The sequence below is a fragment of the Pectinophora gossypiella genome, chromosome Z, assembly GCF_024362695.1.
Source record: "Pectinophora gossypiella chromosome Z, ilPecGoss1.1, whole genome shotgun sequence".
Taxonomy (NCBI): Eukaryota; Metazoa; Arthropoda; class Insecta; order Lepidoptera; family Gelechiidae; genus Pectinophora; species Pectinophora gossypiella.
The window spans coordinates 25,540,687-25,555,998 of NC_065433.1; the positions used below are offsets into that span (position 1 = coordinate 25,540,687).

Genomic DNA, 15,312 nt, shown 5'->3' on the forward strand with positions numbered 1-15,312 from the left:
AAACCTTTACAAAACATTTTTTGTATATAGTTCCTAATAATCCATACTAATATTATAAATGCGAAAGTAACTCTGTCTGTCTGTCTGTCTGTCTGTTACTCTTTCACGCCTAAACGGCTCAACGGATTTTGATGAAATTTGGTATAGTGATAGATGATAACCTAGAAATGGTCATAGGCTATAAATAATCACGCCATCGTTCTTAGGGGGTAGGCAGTTGGCAGATAACTAAATTGATTTAGTGATTTGTAGTCGTTTTTGTTGGGACTTTTGCTCTTTCACGTCTAAACGGCTGAACGGATTTTAATGAAATTTAGTAAGGTAATAGTTGGTTATCTAAAAACGGTTGTACGATCAAATTGATCACGTCATCGTACTTAGGGGGTAGGAAGTAGGCAGAAAACTGAATTGAGTTAGTGATTTTTTTATGGTTTTTGCTGGGAGTTTTGTCTATCATGCCTAAACGGCTCAACGGATTTTGATGAAATTTAGTTAGCTGATAGATAGTAATCTAGAAAAGGATATGGCCTATTAATATTTATGCTATCGTACTTAAGGCGTAGGCAGTAGACAGAAAACTAGGTTAGTGATTTTTAATTGTTTGTTTTAAAAGTTTGCCTCATTCACGCCTTAACGTCTGAACGGAATTTTATAAGACTTGGTTAATTTAAAGATAGGATCTTAGGCACGGACACAGGCTACTTTTTATGGCGGGAAAATACCTCATTCCCGCGGAAATCTAGATTTCGTGATCGTGTCAAGAAGCGCATGACGCCATAGCTACTGGAATGATTTCGATGTTTTTTTTTTAAACTGAGTGACCTCAAGTTAGTATTTGATCACTTTTCTAACTTAGAGGGTAGGTAGGCGCCATAATTTAGGGAATTTATGATAAAATTTTGATGCAACTGTCTTTATTAAACAGTTATATCTCATTCCTACAGGAACCTACACATAGCTATAGCTAGCTATCTATTAACATTAAAACTCTTTCTAGAATCACATTACGCCAATTAATTGATCTGATTTGTATAAGTTTTTTTATTCAACTGACTGTTACATTACATACAGATAAAATCTAATTACTTACACCACATAATTAATATAGTACTACATGACTAGCTACGCTTTAAACTTGAGGAGGTAATTCGATAGACATTTATACGAACTTTAAGCCCAGTAATCAATCATAGTAATAAGGTAATACTCATTTTAGACAAAGAAACGGATAGGTAATCAGTTCGTCAACGAAATTATAACACCTACACTTAGTTTGTTTACTATTTAACGAGGGAAAATAATCCTTACTAATATTATAAATGCGAAAGTAACTCTGTCTGTCTGTTACGCTTTCCCGCTTAAACCTCTCAACCGATTTTGATTAAATTTGGCACAGACAATCTTTAGACCCTGAGAAAGAAAATAGGATACCTTTTATTGCGAAAAGAAGGGACGAAGAGATTGAAATAGGGGTTGAAAGTTTGTATGGGATATTTTAATTTTAAAATATAAATCCATGAAACTTTATATTTAAGCACTTGATAAAAAATAATTAAACATTTGTTCTAGCGTTGCTGAAATTTCGACCAGTGAGGGGGTGAAATGAGGGTTGAAAGTTTGTATGGGAGTTCGTCATTTTTGGGGATAAAACCACGAAACTTTATATTTAGGAACTTGATAAGAAATAAAAAAACAATTTGTTAAAGCGTTTTTGAAAATTCGATCTTTGAGGGGATGAAATAGGTGTTGAAATTTTTTATGAGGTTCGTCATTTTTCAAGATAAAAATATTAAATTTTGTGTTTAGGCACTAAATAACAAACAAAAAATCGTTTGTTCAAGCATTTTGAAATTTTTACCAGTATGGGGGTGAAATACGGGTTGAATGTTTGTATGGGTATTCGTCATTTTTGAAGATAAAACCATGAAACTTGGTACGTAGGTCTCTTAGGATGTGCAGAGTTTTTCAACAAACGGATTTTCCGAAATTCGAACGGAACGGAACGGATTCGGAACGGGAACTACGAAGCCAAACTTTTTGTATACAAAATATTAACCACTGAACCTAGGAACATGATATTTAGTAGTTTTGGGTGTATCAAGTTAAAAAAATTTGGCTTTTGTAGATAAAGTTCCTTTTAACGAATACTCTGCATCGCCGCCACTGCCGTCGGTCGTCGTTCGTCGTCGCGCACATTCGCCGAAGTGTGGCGGCAGTCAACGGCGCTGTCTTGTGGTGGGGGAGCGCACGTGGTGTATACGTGGCCTGCTCGCGAGTGTCGAGTCCAAACAATTTCTACATTTTAACAAATAATAACAAAATAGCAAACGTTGTGTACAAAAAAGTTTTAAATTAGGTCATTTTAAAATATTTTTGTACACAACGTGACGCTGACCCCTGTAAGTGTCTTGGACATAAGGGACCGATAAATATTCCTAGGTAATTTCTGCCACTCAATGGAATACATAGGTACTTTATAACGACTGTAAACAGATATTTTTTATTTTTTTTAAATATACCTACTTACTCTCTTTTAATCACATGCTATACCGTTCCTTTTATATAATCCTTAATATTCAAATTAAAAGTACGCAGACGAAGTCGCGGGTACCAGCTAGTAAGTAATAAAAGGAACATTTTAAGAGGAAGTTGTTAGTAGCTTCAGACCCAGAGTAAACCTGAATAAAACTTGAAGGAAGGGTTTATAATATATAAGGGTTTATTGTTTGTAGTTTCTCTAGACCTTCAGGTAGTGGCAAAAAGGTGTAGAGAGGTCATTTAGCTTAGTTTATCTATGAAAAATAAAAATATTTCGTTCACCGAATGGCCACACCATTTCACTTACGCCATCTATTGTTGCCGAAAATTATACAGCGAAGGTCCCAACACCCTTAAAAAATACGTGTTGCGCACGATAATCGAATCCACGCGGACAATGTTATATGTACAACTTATGTTAGTATTGTTCACTCACCCCTCCAGGGTTCTTGACGAAGTAGGAGCCGCTTGAGCCCTGGTATATTCTCTCTGGGTAGATGCCATTGTCTATGGCCACCTCCGCTTGCCATACTAACTCGCTGAACTGAGGATCATCTGCCAACAAAATGCTTAAAGTTACAGCTAAACTTGTATAAATTGAGTAACACTATGTCGGATGGAACAAAACTTATGTTCAGGAAATTTAGCCACTGAAATTGATTGCACCTTTATTTCTTTACCTTATTAATGTGAAGAATATTTTATGCTTTATTTTAATTAACCTAGTTCTTATACTGCCAATGTCTACCAGTTGTATAACTTGTAGACATTCAACCTTCACCTTAATTGAGACATCTCTTATTAAAAACTATAGAGGTTCTGCTTGTATTTTCTATTTATTCAAGTGCTTATGCAATAAACCACAAAGTCAGCTGATAGTAAGTAGCAATGTGACCTAAGTAAAGTGGGACACACTCATCTAGAAAATACCTTTTCAATCTAGCCTATTAAACTCTAATATTATAGTTTAAGATATGCAGACTGTTTAAAGACATTCCAATGTTCTTCAATGTTCACATTAAAAATAATCTTAATTGTAATATTAATTACTAATATGCCATTTGACTTTTTTCAAGGTATATTTTTTTTTGTTACCATTGTACTTAGCCTGGTTTGCCATTTATTGTGCAACATCTCAACCAGTACATGATTAGCTAATTTACACTAGGTAGTCCAGTTACAGAACTTATAGAACGCAAACCAGTTACACTCTCATTGTAAATTAACACTAGTTCATTTACATAGGAACTAGTTTTTTTAGTTTCTTCTTATCAATAATATGCCCTATATTTCTTTTTCAAACACTGAATATGTACATTTACATACATATCTTTTTAATCAGCGCACATATTAATGCTATTAACCATAGGTGAGTAGTAGAAAACAACATGAAATTCTATAAAAGTTAATTAACTAATTAACAAATATTTTAAAAGATATAATTTATATCACACCTTCAATTTACTTTTATTGTTGGAAACGGTAATTATTGAACAAGTCTCATGTGCCCAACTAAGAAAAATATATGTAAAGCATATTTTTATTATCCATTTTAAATTCCATGTAAAACATACAATACAAATGTATTAGTATATTAATAAAATTGTTAACAAATTCAGGTAATACTCCAATCTTCTTCAAAATAAAACAGCTAGGTATACAAAAAGAATATAGCTAAGTGAAATGTGCTTTATAAACCATATGGATACTTTGTTTATTTTGTTATTTGATTATAAACATACAATTTTTAATACAATGTGTACAATGGCCTGTTATGTACTCTTAGGCACACTTACCACAGTGAAATGGTTCCACCATAATTATTTACGAGTCAAGTTATATACGCTGAAAACCTGAACACAGCACAGCAGTCACACCTGACTGAAACTGTGTCTGTTGCTACATTCACACTACTTGCTCAGTTAATTGTTTTTCTAATGAATCAACATCACTATGAAGTTGGTGTTCCATTCAAAATAGTAAGTATGTGCATAATTTCATAGATAAACAAGGCTACATCCAAATCAATTGTGCCAAGGGTGGAATATAAACTGCCCCAAGGTTATCTAAGTTCATTTGTATATTGTCAATTTACTTGCGTAGCTTCGTACATTATGATGATGGGTGGAAGCCTTAGTAATGCGGAGAAGAAACCACAAAAAGTAGCTGTGAAAGATGGCAGGTGAAAAGAAGTAAATAAACTGCCATATGTTTAGCAAGCTGAAAATCAGCTACATGATAAAATAAGTAAGATAGATAAAATGAGGCAGTCACGGTCGCGTCGCAATAGTATAGGGTTACCCACCTGGGAAGTGATTGAAGGACACCTCGAAGTCGCCGCGGCCGCCCAGCAGCGGCTGCGACTCCCGGTTTACCCCTAGGGAATCCACGTTGCCTTCGAAACCGATCTCAGGCACTAGACAAATCTCTTCAGCACTACTCGATAACGATACCACGCCGTCATCGGGCGGCGTGATTGTTGAATTCGGTTTGTCGAAATCGAGATTCAATAGAGTCTGTTCCGTACTCATGAGTAATGTTACAAATTAAATCTCTGCAGAGCCTCATTTAAGTCTTTGTTTCACAATCATTTACACAAACACTTTTGACTTGACTTCATTCACAGAGTGACACATAGATTATAGAACGAAGTGATTGACAAAATGGATATAAAGCATAAACAAATCTTTGGTTCACTTCGCTTGTCTGATCAAAGGCAAACTGTCATACAGCCTTGTAGTGCCTATTAAAAACAATTTAAAAGTTGTGATTTGCATTGGTCTATTTTTGAGAGATGTAGATTTTATTCGACACTAACGGTAAAATAAATTACTTGAGGTATAGACTGAAACACTTATTGACATACAAAATCCTTTCTGTATATTATTTCTTGCTTTTTCTTTTGCACCGGTCTAAGTCATAGAGATAGGAAATTATATGAACGCGCCAAAGACCTTGTAGGTCTTTGGGAGGCGCCCTGTTCTACTATATAAACATCATCTTATACAAATATGAGTAGTTTATGAAACAGGTCGTCAATAATCGTTTTGTCTCTTTTCTACTAGTACAAAATTTCATTTGGTAAGAGAGATAAATACATATTTGTTATTTCTAGTTATGGCAACATTTCAAAGACCTTGTCAACATTTTGTGATGACGTCATAACAACTGTAGGTACGTGCCATTTTTCGCCATTTTATATGTCCTGTTTCGTGGTACTTCTGCTGTCCAATAGCTGTTTACGTGATCGTATTTTGTGTTTTGCAGATAAATTACGACGATCATCATCATCAGCCGTATGACGCCCACTGCTGGCATAGGCCTCCCCCAAGGATCTCCACGACGATCGGTCCTGCGCTGCCCGCATCCAGCGGCTTCCCGCGACCTTCACCAGATCGTCGGTCCACCTTGTAGCGGGCCTACCCACTGAGCGTCGTCCGACACGTGGTCGCCACTCCAGAACCTTTCCGCCCCATCGGCCATCGGTTCTCCTCGCTATGTGTCCTGCCCACTGCCACTTCAGCTTTGCAATTCTTCAAGCTATGTCGGTGACTTTAGTTCTCCTGCGGATCTCCTCATTTCTGATTCGATCGAGCAGGGAAATACCGAGCATAGCTCTCTCCATTGCCCGCTGAGCGACACCGAGCCTCCTCACGAGACCCATAGTAAGCGGCCACGTCTCACTGCCGTAGGTCATCACTGGCAACACGCACTGGTCAAAGACTTTCGTCTTGAGACACTGAGGTATTTTGGACGAGAAGATATTCCGCAGCTTCCCGAACGCTGCCCATCCGAGTTGGATCCGACGAGAGATCTCTTTCTCGAAGTTGGACTTACCTAACTGGATTATTTGTCCTAGGTAAATGTACTGGTCTACAACTTCGAGTGTAACGTTCCCAACCTGAACTGGAGTGGGTGCGACATGGTCGTTGGACATAATTTTTGTCTTTGCCATGTTCATGCTAAGACCCACTCGTTGGGATGCGTTACTGAGATGCTCGAGCATGGTGTTCAGGTCTTCCAGGGTCTCAGCCATTAGGACTATATCATCGGCAAATCGAAGGTGCGTCAGGTACTCGCCGTTGATGTTGATGCCAAATCCTTTCCAGTCCAGAAGCTTAAAAATATCCTCCAATGCAGCAGTGAACAGTTTCGGAGAGATGACATCTCCCTGTCTCACTCCTCGCTGCAGTTGGATCGGATTAGAGCTCTGGTTCTGTACTCGAACTGACATAGTGGCATTTTGGTAGAGGTCCCTTAGCACTTCGATGTACCTATGGTCCACTTGGCACCTCTGAAGAGACTGCAACACCGCCCAGGTCTCGATCGAATCAAAGGCTTTCTCATAGTCCACAAACGCCAAGCAAAGTGGCAGATTATACTCTTCGGTCTTCTGTATAACCTGCCGCAGCGTATGGATGTGGTCTATGGTGCTAAAGCCTTTTCGGAAACCGGCTTGTTCGGGAGGCTGGAAGTCGTCAAACCTGCAAGCGAGACGATTCGTAATGACCCTCGAAAACAACTTGTAGACATGGCTCAGAAGCGAGATAGGTCTGTAGTTCTTCAGTAGGGTAATTACGAGGATATGATTTGCTAAATCGAAGTTGAAGTTGAAAAAAGTGTTATTCAACATGCCCGTGTCTTGTATTGTGCAGTGTGGTGCCAGAAAGGACAGAAATCAACTCCATTTGTCACTTCATAGGTTAGTACCCCGTATTCATTGAACAATACAAACGATCCTATAGATTTTGATGTTACAACGCAACTGAGCCATGAATTTGCATTAAACCTTCATATATTTTGAGTAATTTCCATACTACAAGCCGTATTTTTCTTTGTTTTTCAACATCTTATTCGTCATAGTCAAATTTGTGTTGCGCCAATAATACTAGCTAAGAATCATCATCATCAGCCCATTAACGTCCCCACTGCTGGGGCACGGGCCTGCCCTATGGATGGATAGGGAGATCGGGCCTTAAACCCTCACGCGGGCCCAGTGCGGATTGATGGTTATTAACGACTGCTAATGCAGCCGGGACCAACGGCTTAACGTGCCTTCCGAAGCACGGAGGAGCTCGAGATGAAAACTTTTTTTTGTGGTCACCCATCCTATGACCGGCCTCTGCGAAAGTTGCTTTACTTCAACAATCGCAGACCGAGCGCGTTGACCGCTGCGCCACCGAGCTCCTCAAGCTAAGAATACTAGTTATTATTTTTACGTTAACAGATTTCCAAGAAATTAAAGCTTGAGAAGACGATGGTTAGAGGCTGTTGATGTTTAAATTTATATTTAAATTTCAGCCTAGCCTGCATCATCTCACTGCTGACTAGATAGATAAGATATTTTTTTTGTGTGTACGGTATTTGTACAATGGTATTACTTTTTTTACAATCCATCCCATAGAGATTTTTTTTTGTTTTGGTTTTCCCCGAAGGGTAAGGCAAAGGGAACTATGCCCATACAGCCATGTCTTACGTATTTTTTTTCTTGATGATTAATGAAATGATGAAAGGTGATGATGATGAAACCTAAGCCCCCACCCTCGGAGTAGACTCCTACTCCGAACCCCAAACGAATTAACTCAAAAGTCCGCATAAACTTTCGAGTTATGAAGCGGCTTCCTGGCACGAAGCGAAAATAGGCAGATACACTTTGTTTATTGAATACTCCGATATAATAACACTCGCGAATGTCTTCAGACTAACTTAATGCGATCATTAACCACAAAACACCACTTCGTTTTAATTATTTAGATTATTCAATGAAGAAAGCAACTATCCCGTTCCCGTTTCCCGCCAAAAAGCCCCATCCCATAGAGATAGGAAATTATATGGAGGCGCCCTGTTCTACTATACGTTATCACAACACGTTTATACTATCTATCATTCAACTACATATTATTATGTACTTATTGAACTTAGTACATACTTAGACTGTAGTTATTTTATGTCGAAACAATTATGAGTTGTACACGTTTTATATAAGTAAATGATTATTATCTTTGATTTCAGGCATTAAATCCAAAAGTGTCGACTGGATTTACATGAAAAGGTATATCAAATAATTTTCTTTTTTATATTTTTAACATGATACCTATACATAATATAGAGTGTATAATTCAATCAGGTACACAATGCACTTAAATCAGATATATTTTAGTACATACACTATTTTAACATTATTATTAAACTTTATTTCAGTCAGTTCAAGAAGACGAGATGAAAAATTTAAAAGAAAAGCTGAACAAGTCACGCCTCAAGATCAAACGACTTAATGAAAAAAAATCGAAGAAAATTAGAAAGATAGCCAATTCGAAGGATATATCTGCGGAATAAAAATCAAATAATAAAGAGCAAAGTGTATTGATGGAAGAATTGGCAGGTCCGCAAGACTTTGAAAAGGCAGGTAAACAAATGAAAACATGATATATGTACGTAAAAATGTAACGTTATTCTCTCCTTCCGAGAAACTGTGAAAGGCTTTTTCAATACAAGAAATAAAAATAAAATTGCTATTCAAAATTATAGATTAAGTAAGTAAATTAAATTCATTTTTTTGGGGTTACAAGGTTTACCTTTGCCAAACAAGTATTCAATATTCTTTATTTGCATACTATTCCGAAGAAATAAGAAAGTTTGCTTTAACTTAACATTTTCTTTCTCCGAAGGCGAATAATAATTATATAATGCAATGTGACAGGGTGCCACAAAGACAGTTTCTAAACAAATTGACACTATTTAGAAATTAATAAATTTGTATTTATTGTAAATATAATGTACATAATTAATAACGTGTGCCGCCTGTTGTACTACCAATTTAATTATAATACTAATGTATTTTTAATGTGATTCAAGTGCAATAAAGAGTTTTTGTATTGTATTGTGTGAAATAAATACTTGCTAATGAACATATTTACGTTCTAATTTATATTTCATTTTACCTCCTGTTCTTATTTACTCCAACTCCAACACTCCAGGTCGATTCGAAGTGTGCGCAATAAAGAATGTAATTAATGTTATAGATTTGTTACGGAAACGACTTAGATAAATCTTGACTAAACCTTCCTTTACAAATACAAATATACTTTATTGCACACAACATACAATACAAGTTTTACACAGTTTTATACAGTACACCACCTACCTACCTTTTACTTTCCCTTTCTGTTCTCTTATGAATACTTGTATGCCGTATTTTTTTTAAAGTGTAATGCTATATCTAGTAGGTACGAGTATGGTAATCCTAGTATTGAAACAGCTTGCAGCCCTAGTAAAGACCGCCATTTTATGTTACAGAGTGGCACGTTTTTTCTGTAGGTATTTCCAGTCCATACTCTTTTCTATGTCTATGGTAAAACCGAACAAAAAGTAATTTACACTGTAGCAATAGATTCTAAGTATTAAAAAATATATATATTAAATATGATATTACACTGTGACAAATAGAACTATTGAACAAATACTTGCACAATGAAATGTGATGTTATAACTTGAATATTTTGAATAAAATAACATAAATTATATATGAAATAGTCTGTTAATACCTATTTTGATATACTCGTTGGATAACTGAGATTATTGATATTAGTGATATTTTTGAATCTGAAAAATAGACTTGCCCATACAAAACACCGACCAAAGAAAAGGTACTTACAGGATTGTTGAATTTGGTGTCTTCTGACCCCAGGGTGCTCTGGAGACTGCTAGTGCACTTTCAGATTAAGTTTAAACAGCACAACTTGCATTAATAATATACTTTTATGTTATTTTAGAAATGGCGGTAGTCAAGTCAACTTTATATTTCTTTTTTCGTGGCTTGGGGTGGCGGGAGTTTTTGGCGCGAACCAAAGGAGTTTTTGGAAGGGATTCATGGTCGGTGTCCTAACAATAAGTAATACGCATAGAGATAGGTAATACGTCAAATAATTTTTCGAATAAGTAAGTCCTAAGCACTAATTCAAAGTTACATACGGTCTCTTTATAATATCAGTTGCTACTTATAGATTTCCGTTATTTCAAATCTAGGTAAGTAGGTGTATTCATATTAAAACAGTTTAAAATACTTTATTTAATTGTGATATCGAGGATCGTCATAATTATTATTAGTATACTTTCCCGATCTAGATTCGAACTCCCAAGGGCAAATCTCGTTCAGGATCACGACGAAATCTGAAAATACCAAGCGACATAATTATATTAAGTAAATAAATTATGCATATTATGCAGTCGTACCACTATTACCAGCCCGATGGCGATGGTCGGAACTAGTCGGAAGAGATTATGATGTAGGTATGTTGGAAAGCGGTGGATGAGACTGCACAGGGCCGGAAAGGGTGGCGTGAAAGAAAGGAGGCCTATACCCAGCAGTGGGTGGATACAGAGTAAGTAGATAGAATTTGACTTTCATTTTACGAGACTTTTTTATAAATTACGTTTTTTATCGACTTTTTTATTTAGCCAATAAAATCTGTAATTATGTTGCTACTTATATTACTTCTCTTTATTTTGATCAAAATAATGGGTGGAAGATGTAATTGTGCCTGGGTGTAATAAAAAGAGACATTATTTATACCCAAAAAACAAAGGTAAAAGTATGTCTGTTCTATCTATGAAATTAGAAGGTTAAACGAAGGAAAATCTTTACATCGCCATCTAAATAAATTGTTTTTGAGGAACATAGCTTGGAAAGTCCCTCTTTAGTAATTGAATTACATCATACCTGTGTCAAACCTGCAATTGTGTTTTTTTAGGTCGCATTCATTCAAAAAAGATACGGTATTGCCAGTCTTATGATTACAGGCGCAGACCGGTCCTTTCGAAGTCTCCGCTTCCGAGCATAATATTTTAGAACACTCATTCGCACGGTTCGGGTCTTCTTTATTTACTTTTCCATTGTCACCAGAGCTTATATCTTGGCCTAGTTTATTTTCTACCAGTTTAGTGGTTTCTATACCATTTTTAGTACTTTCAGAGGTAAATTGTTTGTATTTGTTCACCGCCAACGGCACAGCTTCTTGAAGTATCTTGGCTGTAGGCCCCGTGATTACTGTACCACTTCGTGATACATCGTCACAACAAGGTTTTCGAGGCATTATACGTTGCAAGAAGGGATTCATAGGGATGGATTGTAAGCGGATAAGAGGGATGGGTTGTAGAGAGATGGTTTGTAGGGAAGTGGGTTGTAGAGGAATGGGTTGTAAGGGGATGGGTTGTACATATATGGGTGTTAGAGGTACAGCCATACGAGAAATAAATACTCGTTGTAAATGTACTTCTAGTGTAGAAAGTTTGTAAAGCAGAAGGTATCCTGTAAAAACAAATGCAAAATTAAAGATAAACCTAATAATATATTACAGAGACCCTACTGACACGTAGATCACACGTTTTGAATACCCACCTAGTATAACATAAATATGTGTCGACAATGTCATGTTGAAATAGCACTCTAAATATACATTGTTTTAACAGTATAGAAACCAATGTTCAGCCATGTACGTGAAAAACTAAATTAAAAATGAAAACCAAAAAAATATTTGTGGAGGTAACGGTATGGATATCAAAATTGATTATCTATGGCACTGTCAGTAATTCGTTAATTAAAGTAATGAAAAACTGTTGATTGATAGTCGCAGAATTCAATTAAAACGAATAAGAAGGTCTCTAATTAAAAGAAAAGTTTCATTCATTTATTTATAAAGTTTATTATTAAGTATGTCTATCTGAAAAATTACAAAGATTTTCTATAGTCTCCTACTTGCTCGTTATATTAAGTATATATCATCAATTATCACTACTAAATGAACCATCAAATCCTTGAGCATCAGAATATCCTTTAAATTCTTTATCTAATAATTTCTTGTCTAAGAATCCTTGTTTTCCGTAAATGCCCTTTTGGCGGTTATGGTGGAAATGACCCTTATTAAAACCCGCTCCGGCGCCAATCTTGTAGCCTAAACCTTTTGCACCAACCTTCTTTATAGTGCCTTTTGTTTCGTCATCTTCGTAAAATGCTTTGTCTTTCTTATATTCGTCTTTATGATGCACTCGGTGGAAGCCTCTAGTTTTCGTGCCTTTCCTGTAGGTTCTGTCTTCATTACCCTTGATGCCAACAGCTTGCGCAGCCACGCCTTCTACGGCTGCGTACACGTCGTCGTCATCGTATGCCCCCTGGTCATGCACGCCGGCTGATTTATAAAACTTCTTCAGATCTTGAATGTTATGTTTACTCTTTAATCCCTTATTGGCTGTATTCTTCTTTTTGAAACCAGACGTCTTTACACTCTTGTTTTGCTCGTTGGCTTTAGCCTCTTTAGCCGCTGCTTCCTCGTCTAGAAGCTTGGAGAAATCATCCAGATCTTCTTCCTCGACCTCGTACGACAAGCTATCGAGGTCGGTATCGAGATTGTCAAACTCCAGTGTACCTAATCCGACAGGTGATGATTCAGCCCAGTAACAAACTAGTGTCAATGACAGCACTAACCACCACTTTTGCATTGTGAACAATTTTTTTGTACGATCTTACACAATCGAAGTAGGTTGCGACACTGACATACATGGAGATAAACAGGCTTTTATAGCCTTTGTGGTATTTTGGCGGCCAAGGATTTTTTTTCTGGAAGATGCGCGTATCGATGGTTTCTGGTTTCGGTCTGGTGCATTGGTAATCGTGATATGACTAATCGGGGCAACGGGTTGGATCGGTCAAGGTTCAAATCTTCAAGGGAGACATATGCTTTACTACATCTACCAGTATTACAGCTAGTAAGCACGATCAACCTACTATCCTCGTGTTTGCAATAAAAATAGTCTATAGGTACTTACGTACGTAAAAATATAATCATGCTAAGTATGAATAGAAATCGTACGAGATGTACTTAGTGAACAATGGTTTTAGATTAGACACAAACCATAGTATTATACAAATCTAACGTATAGAGTTTAGACTACCGTTACTAGTTTTCCCACGTTTTATTCTTTGGCGCTAGTCGATCTATTTTCAACCCTTTGCTTTTTTATTTACATAATAAGTTGATAATAATTCACGGCACGGTAAGAAAACTAACAATGTTCCAATATGCCTGTCTGACCGATGAAAACTACAAATACTTACTCTTCATCATACTTAATTGTGTTGTGTTAATATTTTAAGATTGATGCACACAGGGAGCATCAGGGATGTCCCGGCCCGGGAGCATTTTATGTGATACCAACTTATTCGCTTTTGTATGCAGGCGTGCTCGCAATATAAAAAATTATACATTTTCCCTCTTCGGTTCAAAACAAAAGACGATCCTGACGACCCGATTACTCTAGCCCTAGCGGTGGGCAATCAGCTCGCGACAGCAAACACTTCAGAATCCCTATCCCGATCCCGACGTGGTCGACGTTTTCGTTTATCGCTAACAGCCCACTAAGATCGATGGATTCTTTCAAATATAATCCTCTCAGACGACGACGATTCGCGCCCAAGGGCATCCTCAGCGGTCGCCATTTGTCCGACCATACTATCTGCGGCAAATCTACAATAAGATTACTTACTTACGTCAAAAAATAAAACACTCCTCGTCCCGCAACGCTAATGGTGTCGCTGCTGTGTGTGCAGAGATTTACCTAAAGCACATGCACGTTTCTTTGTTAAATATGCATTTCACGGTGTAAGTAGGTAACAAATTTAATAGGTACGTGATAGTCTTTTATTTAAAAGTAAATGTTACCAGCACTTAAATGGTGAGTTTACAAAAAAACAAATAATAAAACATCATGCAATATCTGCACGGGCAATCGGACACGTCATACGTACTGGACAAAGGTCTCCTTTCGCCCCATAATAGCGATAGGTAAAGGTAACACTATCAATATCTTACCTGCATAGGTTCTTGGTATTCTACTAAGATCCACTAAGAACCTACCTCAATTCAAAAATTGTGGGACGAGGGGGCATGATGGAAATCGATTGTATTTTTGTACTTACTAACTTGTTTATTTTTTTATCTATTTTACATCTTCGACTTTGACGACTTAAATCAACCAAGGACCAAGTATTGTCTTTGAAATCAATCAACCTCCATTCCGCTTTGATTCCGCGCAATCCGCACAATCCTCTCTTCTTGCGAGAGTCGCTTTCTCATCCCTCTTTCACACACACCTTAACGTTCCGTTTCATTCTGCCTATCATTCCCACATTAACAATCAATTTAGATTCTAATTAATTTTTTATCTAATTGAACCACTGACATTGGCATATAATTGGTGTCTGTAATTTAATAAGCATTTATTAGATAAGTAGCTACTTATTTCGTTTAGCCATGAACCAAGGATGGCGGTCCTAAAATACTAAATTCAAATATTGTGGTCCGCAATATTAACGGTTTTAACTGACCAGCTCAGTTGTTAGGTAGTGTCTGTTCTTGTTGAGAGGAGTAAGTACTTAAAAAGTCTTTCTTTACCTTAATAGAATTAAGTATATTTACTTATTTTATTTGCAGTGTACGTATCGCCTTATAGCGATAACCATGTAAGCGCCTTTTTAAAAATAACATTCAGATGTAATTTTATTAAGAAAAGCACGCAATAAACTAGTATTAAGACATTTATGGTCTCAATTTAAACGTGGATTTAAATTAATTGACATCACAATTTAGATAGTGATTTTTCCAGAAGGCGGTTACGTGGTTTGCGCTAATAAAATGACGTCATGTCGTTTGCATATCTCGAGCCTATGGAGACGCGGACTTTTGGATGAGCCCGAAGACAATATGTACAGGCTCTAAGACA

The 15,312-nt window shown here is 36.8% G+C and overlaps 2 protein-coding genes across 3 annotated transcripts in view; both read right to left on the bottom strand.

Annotated features, from left to right (window-relative positions):
- The window catches only part of LOC126380343 (phosphatidylinositol 4-kinase type 2-beta), a 28,640-nt gene extending 23,456 nt beyond the window's left edge, over positions 1-5,184 (bottom strand). Inside the window, exons 1-2 of one of the 2 annotated variants that reach the window (XM_050029710.1) lie at positions 4,844-5,184; positions 2,975-3,093 (exon numbers count right to left, since the gene is read on the bottom strand). In XM_050029710.1, the coding sequence (XP_049885667.1) occupies positions 2,975-3,093; positions 4,844-5,069 (345 nt within the window). In that variant the 5' untranslated portion in view covers positions 5,070-5,184. Of the gene's footprint in view, positions 1-2,974; positions 3,094-4,334; positions 4,448-4,843 lie in introns of those variants that run through there. The other variant, XM_050029712.1, reaches the window with a different exon arrangement.
- Positions 5,185-12,318: 7,134 nt separating this feature from the next.
- On the bottom strand, positions 12,319-13,327 carry LOC126379763 (uncharacterized). Its single transcript, XM_050028580.1, has one exon. The coding sequence runs from the start codon at positions 13,030-13,032 to the stop codon at positions 12,319-12,321; it is 714 nt and encodes a 237-aa protein (XP_049884537.1). The 5' UTR covers positions 13,033-13,327.
- Between the last annotated feature and the right edge of the window lie 1,985 nt (positions 13,328-15,312).